This window comes from Lygodium microphyllum, chromosome 19 (genome assembly GCF_053477565.2).
Source record: "Lygodium microphyllum isolate KBCC chromosome 19, Lygodium_microphyllum_v1.1.10, whole genome shotgun sequence".
Taxonomy (NCBI): Eukaryota; Viridiplantae; Streptophyta; class Polypodiopsida; order Schizaeales; family Lygodiaceae; genus Lygodium; species Lygodium microphyllum.
The window spans coordinates 49,862,129-49,874,320 of record NC_141153.1 but is presented as its reverse complement, the minus strand read 5'-3'; the positions used below and the strand labels follow the sequence as shown (position 1 = coordinate 49,874,320).

Below are 12,192 nucleotides of genomic sequence, written 5' to 3'. Positions count from 1 at the left end.
GAGAAGTGAGTAGAAATATACTTGATGTAGTACATACAGAAGTTTGGGAGCCTACACATAATGTATCTCTTGGTGGCAGCAAATACTTTATCACATTTATTGATGACTGTTCAAGGAAGCTATGGGTATACTTCATGAAGGAAAAGAGTGGTGTTTTTGTGCATTTCAAATCTTTTAAGGCAGCAGTTGAAACAAAAACAGACTTAAAATTGAAGTGCTTGAGATCAGATGGAGGGGGAGAGTACCTCTCTAATGAGTTTAGTGGCTTCTTGAGGATTCATGGGATAAAGAGGCAATTTACTTGCAGGTATACCTCACAACAAAATGGTGTTGCAGAAAGAAAAAACATGCATATTGCAGAAGTTGCACAGGTATTAATGGCTGAAAAGAATATGCCCAAACATTTTTGGTCTAAGGCTATCCATGCTATTGTCTACATTATGAACAGAACTCCCACAGCTGCAGTTCATGGGATGACTCCTGAAGAATGCTTTATTGGCAAGAAGCCCAATGTATCACACTTGAAGGTATTTGGCTGTGTTGCATACGTTCATGTGCCAGATGAGCTACGGAAGAAGCTTGATCCAAAGGCAGAAAAATGTGTTTTTATTGGATACTCTTTAGAGCAGAAAGGGTATCATTGTTATAACCCTGTCACAGGTGAGTTCAAAGTGAGCATGGATGTTATCTTTGATGAGATGGGAAGTTGGTATACACGTGCTGGTGATGTTTTGGATGATGATAATGATCAGGACAGCTATGTGCAGAAAGATAAACAAGAATCACGGAGTCTTAGTGAATTAGAAACATCATCTGGTACTACACCTACAATGAGCCCTTGGTCTGGGAGACTAAGGAGTAGCCCAACATCTTCAAGTGGATCTATAATAAGTGTTGCAGGGAAGGACAAAGGAAAGAAGAAAGTACTGGATGGTAATGATGCATCTACTAGTCATTTGGGATTTGATGGAGATTCTAGTGGTTCGGAGAGTTTGGATGATGAGCTTGGCATTCCTTCAGTCAGGACACCAAGTGCACAGAGAGCTCATAGTAATGTAATAGGCTCCATTGAGTGATCCGGTGGTACGCAGATCTAGCAGGGTCAGATACCTTGTTAAAAGATTTGGTTTTGAAAATTATGCAACTCAACATTATGCTTATATGGTGAAACTAGTTGAGGATGTTGAGCCCACTTGTTTTGAGGATGTTGTTGGTCATGCTCATTGGGATGCAGCAATGGATGAGGAGATGGATGCATTAGAAGCCAATAAGACTTGGGATTTGGTACCCTTGCCTAAGGGTAAAAGCTATTGGCTATAATTGGGTTTACAAAATCAAGCATAATGAAAATGGTTCTGTTAGCAAGTATAAGGCTAGGCTGGTTGCAAAAGGCTATGCTCAAACATATGGCATAGATTATGAAGGGACATTCAGTCCAGTTGCTAGGATGGCAACTGTTAGATGTGTGATGGCCTTGGTAGCAGCCAAAGGTTGAAGCTTGCAGAAAATGGATGTTAAGAATGCCTTCTTGCATGGTGAATTGCAAGAAGAAGTGTACATGGAACAGCCAGTACGTTATGAGGATGTAGAGCATCCCACATATGTGTGCAGGTTAAAGAAGACGATCTATGGGCTAAAGCAAGTACCAAGGGCATGGTCGGACAAGATTGGAGAGTATCTTGTCAATATTGGATTTTGTATTTCTGATGCTAATCACTCACTTTATGTGAGAAAGAGAGATGCAGGTTTGGTCATCATAGTCATTTATGTGGATGACTTGATTATTACAAGTGAGAATGACAATGGGATTGCTGATGTTAAGGGCTTCTTGAAGAAGAAGTTTGAGATGAAGGATTTGGGTGAGTTGAGATACTTTCTTGGTATTGAGGTGATCAGATGTGATAATGGCATATGGCTATCCCAAAGGCAGTATGGCTTGGATATGTTATCCAAGTATGGAATGACAGCATGTAAGCCTCTTTCAGTACCATTGGAGCAAAATGTGAAGCTGAGTGCTAATGTTGGAGATGAGATAGAAGACCCTACTATGTTCAAGAAGATAGTAGGGAGTTTGATTTACATGACTATCACAAGACCAGACTTGAGCTATGCTGTTGGTCTTGTCAGTCAGTTTATGCAGATGCCTAGAAAGCCTCATTTGGATGCAATTAGACGTATATTGAGGTATGTGAAGTCCACTTTACATTATGAACTTTTTTATGAGGCAGGTAAGGATGTACGGGTCTTTGGATACACAAATGCAGATTGGACTGGTAGCATGTCAGACAGAACGCAACACAAGTCTCAGTTCGTCAATTGGAGTCCGTTCGACCCCCCATTTGTTGAGATAGCAAGCTCAACACGTGCGGACATTGATGATGGACCGCCTGGCTAGATGGGTCTGCACGTCTATACTTAGCACGATGGTGGTCATTATGATACTCACATGACCACCTGACTTATCACTTATTATATTTAGTTTGTTACACCTACCTATAGCTGGGGCAAAGGCATAGCATCAGTCGATTAGTGTAGTCTGTTATGCACTGTTTGACTTAGTAGGCTACTTTCTTTTATGTTGTATCTCATCTATACTTTTGGTACATTATATAGTGTGTGGAAGAAGAAGAAACCAACAAGAAAACGTTTTGGCCTCCATCTCTCTTCTTGTGTTCTTGAGTGAGCTTCCTCTTGTGTATACAGTGTGTGTTTGGCGCAGCAGCTCGAGCGAGTCCCCCCACCACGCGATTCTTGACACCATTTAATCTTTGCAATCAAGGTTTCACGTTATAAAGTAGCTATGTGATACATGAGCTCGAAAGTGCGTGACGGAGGCTAGATTGATAGATTCCGACAGCATGAAGCTAGCTAGCTATCTAGTCCATTCACGAATCAGAGTTCGTTTGGGCCTTCGTTCGGCAAAAAACCACTTATGTCCAAGTATGAACATGAAAAATTGAACTAGATTATTTAGTCATTAACTTTAATGAATAATTAGAAGAGACATAACACAAGAAATCTGAAATGTGGGAGGAGCATTTTTTTCGACGTCTCTTCCTTGATTAAAAAATGATTTATTGTGGTGGCTGTTGGCATCAGGTTGAGGGAAGGTAGCAAGATGAAGAATTTGGATGCTTCCCATTGCAAGAATCCACACAAAAAATGACTAAGTAAATCAAAAGGTTAGTTTTTAGTCTTTCTCTCTTCTCTCTCATCTTGTTGTGTGTTTTCATGGTTGATTCTATAAGAGAAGGGCGGGCAGAGATGAGAAATTTTTATCATGGGATGATGCTGGAGCGTAAAGGAGCATAGATCGAGGTTGGAAGGATTGTCAGGGGGGGTTGTTGGAAAGCATTACCAAGCCTCTAATCATGAGATACGTACGTCATAGCGCGGGTTGTATAAGTAAGCGGCGGTAGATTTTATTGTTTTATAATAAATTTTGGTTGGAAATGGTTGTATTCAGTTATCAATACTCCGATTTTTCAAAAATATTAAAGAAATCAAGAAAAATCATTCACCTAATAATTTCTTTATAAACATGCAAAACCCGCAAATTGCAGTTTTAAGGAAAATCATGCGGTTTTGGGGTTTTATTGTGTGTATAGTGTTCGTATGGAATGGAATGTGATATGAAAAAAATTCTCAATGAGATGAATCAGTCTAAATTAGTAAATAAAAAATATTGATGTTTATCCATAAATAAATAATAATAAATAATAAAAAAGAGAAAAATTAGGTTTTTTGTACTGAATTTTTTTAAAAAATAATATTTGTATTTGTGAATGTATGATAAGGTTGGGGCATGAGGTTTAGCCTCAATTCAGCCTTATCTCTATGTTGAAGTGGGTTTTTATTGCTTTCATGAAGGAAAAAGACATAAAAATACATTCTAAACCTACCACTAAATGTGCAATCTTAAGCAGTAGGGGGTATTAAGTGCTTATAATATGCTGAATTCTGATGTTTTTCTAATGCATGGCATATAGGACACATGTGGTTTAAAATTAAGAGGGTCTAGTAGTGAGCATGTTTGATGCTGACCCTAGGCAATGCAGTAATTTCGGTTTAGAGTAAAGGCATGACAAGATATGTTTTGCACCTTCACAATGTTGGTTGTCAATAAGAAAATTGTTTGAGCATTATAAATCATATACAATTGTATTGTACGCAAAACATGGTATCATCCTGGATGCATAGCGATTGTTTTCATGAAACGATGACCTACATTGAGAAGGTGAGGTATCCTAAGTTGTAGGGTTAGTGGTTTGATCTCTTTTGGGGATATTCAATGAGAGCGATCTATTATCTCCTGGATCGATCGATCAAAAGAGTGGATTATGTATCAAATGTGCTTTATGTGTTCACGACGCATCTTAGGGTCAATCCCCAAGGTGTAGGAGAGTTGTAGTAGGGCCGTCGGCAACAATCTGTGGAGGGTGGCTCTCCCTTTGTTTGCACTTACGTGGTATATTACATCGATATGTGTAACGACTCCCTTTGAGGAGTATGGGAAGGCTTATCCGTTGGATTACAATCCATACAAAGGCAAAGTTCTACATTAGAGGTTAGGGTAATATAACCCTTAGACGCTCCAAGCTGCTGCAAGGCTGTGAGGGGTGGTTTGGGTATGTAGTAGAGGCCCGGTTAGAGCCATAGAGCCAGTGTCAGGCCTGTTTTAAATCCCGACAAGATGGCGTGTGGTGGGGCTATTAGTCACTACCCTTCACAAGGAGAAGGGACCACAACTCCAACATGCAATGTGACCAACTTTCAAATGCATATTTGAAAGCTAATTGTTAGACATGCAATGTAAAAGCTTAAGCTTTACCTTAAGAAAACTTCACTTAGATATCCAAAGATGACCTAGGGTACAAAGCGCATTCCATTTTTGTGATGCCACACTCCACGCATGGCGAACCGCTAAACACAATAGGAGTTAGGTCACTTAGTTGCAGCACTCTTCTCTTAAATAAGTACACATCACAAATGATAGGGACTAGTGGAGTGGGCAAGTGCAGCGCGCTGGTTGCCGTGTTCGTAAGTATTGGACGTCCGTCAACCATACCAGACTCAAACAAGAGAGAGAGAGAGAGAAAAATGATAGGAGGGCATCGTTTGAGTGCCAGATGCCTGTGACATATGTGGGTGCAAAGACAGTAGAGGGCTGCAATCAAGTGGGCAATTGGGACACCCGAGAGAGAACAGAGAACCGAAAGAAGGGCGTCATGTGTGTCTCGGATGCCTGAGATTCTGTATCATATATGGGTGCAAAGACACCCGCATGGGTCTCAGATGCCTGTAGATTTTGTATCATGTGTTGTAGATTCTGTATCATGTGTGAGTGCGAAGACACCCACGTGGGTCTCAGATGCCTGTAGATTCTATATCATATATGGGTGCAAAGACAACCTCATGGGCCTCAGATGCCTGGAAATTTTGTATCATGTGCTGTAGATTCTGTATCATGTGTGGGTGCAATGACAGTAGAGGGCTGCTATGAAATGAGCAATTGGGACCCTTGAGAGAGAACAGAGAAACGAAAGAAGAGCGTCATGTGTGTCTCAGATGCCTGTAGATTCTGTATCATGTGTGGTTGCAAAGTCATTACAGGGCTGCTATGAAACGGACAATTGGACACCTGAGAGAGAACAGAGATATGATAGGAGGGCATCATGTGGGTCTCAGATGCCTATAGATGCTATATCATGTGTGGGTGCAAAGACAGTACAGGACTGTTATCAAAATGGGCCATTGGGACACCGGAGAGAGAAGAATATATAAGGGGTTCATGTGAGTCTCAGATGCCTGTTTCTGCATAAAATGTGGGTGCAAAGATAGTATAGGGCTGCTAGGACACCTGAGAGAGAACAGATAAATGATAGGAGGGCATCAGGTGTGTCTCAGATGCCTGTAGATTCTGTGTCACACGTGGGTGCACAGACAGTACAGGGCTACTATCAAATGGGCAATTGGGACACCCAAAAGAAAACAGAGAAATGATAGGAGGGCATCATGTGGGTCTCAGATGCCTGTAGATACTGTATCTTATGTGGGTGCAAAGACAGTACAGGGCTGCTATCAAATGGGCACTTGGGACACCTGATTACCAAAAACCACTCTTTTGGAAGTGTCTCTCTACAACAGCCTCATGGTTGTGGGATCAGCCCAGTCAGGAACCCACTCCCACAAGTCAGGACCAGCATCTAGAACATAAAATCCATAGCCTATGCAAAGAAGGGCAGCTTGACAGGGCCATTGATGCCCTCCTGCTCATGTCTCAACAGGGTTTTGCTCCCTCTCCCAGTATTTATAGGTCTGTCTTAAGAGCATGCATAAAAACGAAGGCCTTGCCTCAAGCCAAGCTGCTTTATACACATCTTGTTATTTGTGGATTAGATTCAATCACTTATCTTGCTGAGTACTTGGTTACAACATTGTCATGTTGTGGTGGCCTCAAGGATGCCTTACACGTATTTCAGTGTTTGCCACATCGAAGTGTTCGCTCATGGGCTGCCATTATTTTTGGATACTCAAACTGTGGAAATGATCTATATGGTTTGGAAATGTACCTATGTATGTTACAAGATGGTGTGCAGCCAGATGTGCGAACATTTGTGAGTCTGCTGGAAGCTTGTGCCAACATCCCAAGCCTAACACTTGGTGAGTGCATGCATGCAGAAGCAGTGAGTTACAGCTGTGAGATGGATCCTTTTGTAGGGGAAAAACTGCTTGAAATGTATGCGAAGTGTGGGAGCATTTCAGATGCACAAAATGCCTTTGATCACTTGTCTGTGTGCGATGTAGTGTCATGGACTGTACTGTTGTCTGCATACACAGAGGTTGGCCAGGCAAGAAAGACCCTGAAGCTTTTCAAAAAGATGCACATGCAGGGTGTGCAAGCTAATGAGAGGACTTTTCTAACAGCCCTTCAAGCGTGTTGTGCACTTGCAGAGAACAGTAAATCTGATATTGTTGAAGGAGGTGAGATGGAAAGTTCACTTAAAATTGGTCAAGCACTCCATGCTGATGTCCGCAAGCAGAACTTTGAGTCAAATGAGTTCATTTGCTCAGCTCTTCTAAGTTTGTATGGCAAGTGTGGAAGCATAGTGGAAATGGAAAATGTGTTTAGTCAGTATTCTGGCCACACCTTGGAGGTATGGACATCAATGCTCTCAGCTTATGTGGAACAGGGGCAAGGAGAGAAGGCGTTGCAAGTGTACAGCAAAATGCAACATAATGGTGCAACTGCCAGTCGGTGGATGTTTGTAAGTGCCCTCCAAGCGTGCTGCTTACTGGCAGAGGAAGAAGAAGCCACTCTTGTTAGAGGGCAAATGGTCAAACAAAGGGCTCTGGAAATTGGGAAGGCATTGCATGCAGAGACACAGAGGGAGGGTTTGGATTCAAATGGTTTTGTTAGTAGCACACTTATGTTGATGTATGGGAAGTGTGGAAGCCCAGCACATACGAAGAACTTGTTTGATGAATTCCCTCATCCTGATATTATTTCATGGACTGTGATGCTTTCAGCATATATTGAACAAGGGGACTGGGGAAAAGCTTTACAGCTGTACAGGGAGATGCAAACACTTGTAAGTGCAGATGAGCGAGCTATCCTAATTGCCCTTCAGGCATGTTGTATGCTTGCAGAGAAGGAAGAGAGTGTTTTTGTGAATGGAAAGTTCACCAAGGTTATGTCTTTAGGAACAGGCCAGGAGTTACATAATGAGACACTCAACAAGGGCTTTGAGCTGGACGTCTTCATTTGCAGTGCCCTGATGAGTATGTATGGAAAGTGTGGAAGAATAATGGAATCAGAGAGCATTTTTCATGGGTTGTGGCAGAGGGATGTTGTACTGTGGACTACGATGATCAAACTATATGTTGAACAGGGTCAACCTGTAAGAGCTCTGGAGCTTTATAGGGAGATGCAAGAGAAAGGCATTATAGTCAACGATGTGACACTTGTCTGTGTGTTGCAGGCTTGCTGCGAGACAGCAAATCTAGAGATCTGCTGGCAGATTCATTTTAAGATTATTTCTGGTTTTGCTAAACAATGCTTTAAATTGGCTAATTCTCTAATGCATGCCTATGGGAGTTGTGGAGCAATATTTGATGCTCGGGAGGTCTTTGATAATCTGCCCCAGCCAAATGTAGTGTCTTGGACTTCCTTGATTGCTTCTTATGGTCGACCAGCAGATTACATGGCAAGTAAGTTGGTAGTTCAAGAGATGGAGATGACTGGCATAAAACCAAATGCATGCACTTTTGCAACTGTTCTTTGGGGTTGTTGTCATGTGGGAATTATTGACAGAGGAATATACTGTTTTCAGTCGATGAACAAAGATTTTGACCTAACTCCAGGCATAGAGCATTATATCCTCATGATGGACCTCTTTGGACGGGCAGGAGATTTTACAAGGGTAGAGAACCTGCTTTCAAGCATGCAGAAGCAGCCCCATCTAACAATGTGGCTTTCTTTGCTCAATTCATGCCGAAAGCATGGGAATATAGATCTAGGCAAACAGGTGTATGATCTGGCTGTGGGTTTAGAGCCTGACCAAGCTATTGCCTATGTACTGATGTCAGACATTGTCGGGTGAGGCTGATGGAGAATGCGAGTTTGCACAAGAGGTCCTATTGAAGCAGTTCCAAAAATGAATTACAAGCAAAGGAAAACGTTGGACATACATCTAAGCATAATTTAAGGTTGCTCCTATGGAGCAGTTCCAAATATGATTAAAACAAAGCAAAACTTTGGATCTGCAGCTAATCATAGAGGACATAAGCAACATTTTTCCTTCAGGGATGGTGGTACTTCAGGTAAGATGAAATCAGAAAGGGTGGATGCTACTATCAAAAGAGAGCACAGCTGGAAAGTACAACTCAAAATAGCATTTAAATAGTGGTCTGCCAAAAGCAAGCCAGCACACCAGAGAGCATGGTCACTTTCACCCATGCTATCAACTCTAGGAGAGACTATGTTACTTGAAGCACATTCATTGTGGTCTAATACCAAACCCCCATGGCTTAGTGGGAAGCACTTATTTTACTGCACTTCAGATCTGGCACAGTTTGTGAAACTAAGAAAGTAATCAGGGAGATGGCCTTTGCATAGGTCTTCCTAGGTATATAAACTCAAGAAGGATCAGGAGGATGCAAATACAAGGGGGAAGTGGTTTCTTGCCCACTTTCTTAATGGGATCTCCAGTAGAGGATTAACATGAGGTGGTATTTTACTCACATCCAAGTCGGTTGCCACAAGGAGTGTTTAGTGATGGAACATTCTTGAACTGGTCCCTGGGTTTTAAAAAAGATGTGAAGGAAACCTTGAACTGTTTTGGTTGGGTGCAAGGGAATGAGATAATCTTGTATAATATGGATTGTGACAGCACATCTATATTGTTTAGAAAGAAAGGACGTTTTGGAAGGGAATCTGGAATAGATTTTAAAGAACTTAAAGGGTGCGGATGATATAGATTAAATGCTGCAAAACTTGGACCGCGGCACACGATCTTGTGAAATATGGATCATGAGATAGTGCAAGATGTAAAGGAGAAACTCGTTAGTCTTCTTCTATCTTCTCCCTTTCTTGTAAAGGTGGTGTTGTGTAGATCTAGCAGGGGCTGTCATCCCTGCTCATGGACAAGATGCTGTGTTTCCTCCAGATGCGAAGGAAGCGTAGTCTAGAGTCTTGTCAGTGTCACAAGTTTTCCTGGAGTTGATCCCAATGTACCCTAAAGATGTGAATGATGGAACTCAAGCATTGGGGCTCATTGATGGCTGCTTAGGTCTGGTCCTTCCTATAAGGCTCCCAATGATCTCTCAAACCCCTCCGCAAATGTGGAGGGTCCAAACCTTACTTCCCAGGGAGAGCCTCCAGCCAATCACCATATAGGAACCAACATTTGACAAAGATGGTATTTTACATATAGCGGCCTTATAGAGGTTGCATCTCTGACTTACATAAAGCCAACAAAAGACCACCCAACTGATACATCCTAGGCTCACTTTTGGTGGGCCCATGATTGTCATCTTACATTAGGATGTGTCTTGTTGAAAATGTGTTGTCTAGATCACGTCTCAAGCATGTCAAAATGAGAAGCACATAGGCCAGGCAACTAGCCTTAGTAGATGTATAAGGATGAGAGACTCGCCCTTGGAAGGTGGATATGGATAAGAGACCTGTGGACAAGTGGCATGATGAGTTGGCAATCAAATATGTCCAAATACAATGTACTTGGGAGTAAGCTTTGCTACATATCAAGGCCCTACCTAATGCAAAGTTTTGCACATGAGCTTATAATTATGTTTACATACCCTTTTATCTTCTCCAAGTCATGCAATGGAAGGGTTTAATGTTGAAATGTTTTACATACAACACATTGTATACCATTTCAACACTAACCCTTACATACTATGAGTTGTATGTACCTTGCCAAGTGCTTGTAATTGGTTTCAAGGACCATCTCATGTTCAAAGTTATCCTAATGCAAAATCTAATGCGAGCAAATCTTGGGGAGATCATTGTGTATAAAAATGTGTATCACGTGTTCAAAAAAGGGGAATATAGAAAAAGATAATCTCATAGATATACATTCATAGAAGGAAATATCTTAAAAGGTGCATATTTATTCATAGAAGGGATTTTTATATTTCATATAATTTTTTTAAATAAACGGGTATAGTCAAATCATAGAATTGGCTTAGATTTTTGCAAGAAAAGGATATTATGAACTTTACCGAAGGTGGGATACGATGAACCTCCTCTGAAGTGTGAGATTAATAATATCCATTTGTGCACGGTTTAACTTTACTTTATTAACATATCGAGATCTCATGGAAGTCCATTACACTTGCATGAGATGTGATATTTAATATCCCATTTCATTATACCTTAGTTAAAACCCTTTGGGAGCCCTCTTCTCTTTGCTTGACTAAGGCACATCTATTCTTATGATTGCTCTCTCTCTCTCTCACATAAAATCTATCTTTCCTTTCTTAATTTCCTCTCTTTACATAAAACCCCTCCCCCCCCCCCCTCTCTCTCTCTCTCTCTCTCTCTCTCTCTCTCTCTCTCTCTCTCTACACACACACACACACACAATGATGACAATGTGTATACAATTGAATGGGAATTGAAAAACCCCTAGGTTTTTGTTTAGCTAGGAAATCTGTTGTCTTTTCAACACTCTGTATCTTTGGCATGCAAGGATGCCTTATACTTAAACATGCTTTCTCTTCTTTTCTCAAACAATGTGCCTTTATGCTCAAAAAATTCTAAAATGCATGTTGGTTACCACAATGTCGATGTATTGGTTTTGGCCTCATGTAATGCAAGGGTCTTTGTGTCCTAAATGCATCTTAGGATATAAAAGAGAGTGCTTTTCCAAGATGGGTGGTTGCCATGATGACTAAAAAAGAGAGTTAGATACTCTTGGTTGGAACCTAAGTTTCCCCACGATGCCTAGAAAAGAGTATTAAACACTCTTAGAACCTAAGTTCCAAGTGCAAGTTGTGTAGAGTGCACAAAGTGCAATGGTGCAAGGGGGTGTATCCTAATGTACTGCATAAAATGGCAAGGGTTTAACCCTTGTTGGTTATTCCTATATGCAAGGAGTATGCAAGAAGGGTTATGTCTTGAAGGCTAAAGGCTTGTGTCCCTAATGAAAGATAGAAGAACCTTAGGCAAGGGGGATCCCTTTAGTGACTAATATTTGCCAATTGGCTAGTATTTTGTATACCTGTGATTTTTTTTTGAAAGTTAAGTAGGTTGAATTTTAGCTTTAAGATTTTTTATTTGCCCATATTTCTAAGGTATATTGAGGTTATAAAGGCTCTTTTGCCATTCATTTGAAAGAAATATGTTAAATTTGTCCCAAATGTTTACAAGTTTTGGGATACATAGAGAAACATTTGCCACATTGTCCTATACTGAAGGTTTATATAGATACCCGAGAGGGTCACTATGTATGAAAATATGTATCACATGAATTTAAAAAAAAGGAATATAAAAAAAGATAGACTTACATATATACATTCATAGAATGAAATATTATAAACCTTATAAATTTATTCACAAAAAAGGTTTTTATATTTAATAATTTACCCATCTATGCACTCTTCAACTTGACTATGTTAAGGTACTTAGGGTGATCTTATGAGAGAGAGAGAGAGAGAGAGAGAGAGAGA

The 12,192-nt window shown here is 40.8% G+C and overlaps 1 protein-coding gene across 1 annotated transcript; it reads left to right on the top strand.

Annotated features, from left to right (window-relative positions):
• Positions 1-5,568: 5,568 nt before the first annotated feature.
• On the top strand, positions 5,569-8,603 carry LOC148019853 (pentatricopeptide repeat-containing protein At2g03380, mitochondrial-like). Its single transcript, XM_087699628.1, has 3 exons — positions 5,569-5,727; positions 5,842-5,946; positions 6,069-8,603. The coding sequence occupies exons 1-3, from the start codon at positions 5,569-5,571 to the stop codon at positions 8,601-8,603; spliced, it is 2,799 nt and encodes a 932-aa protein (XP_087555754.1).
• Positions 8,604-12,192: the final 3,589 nt, after the last annotated feature.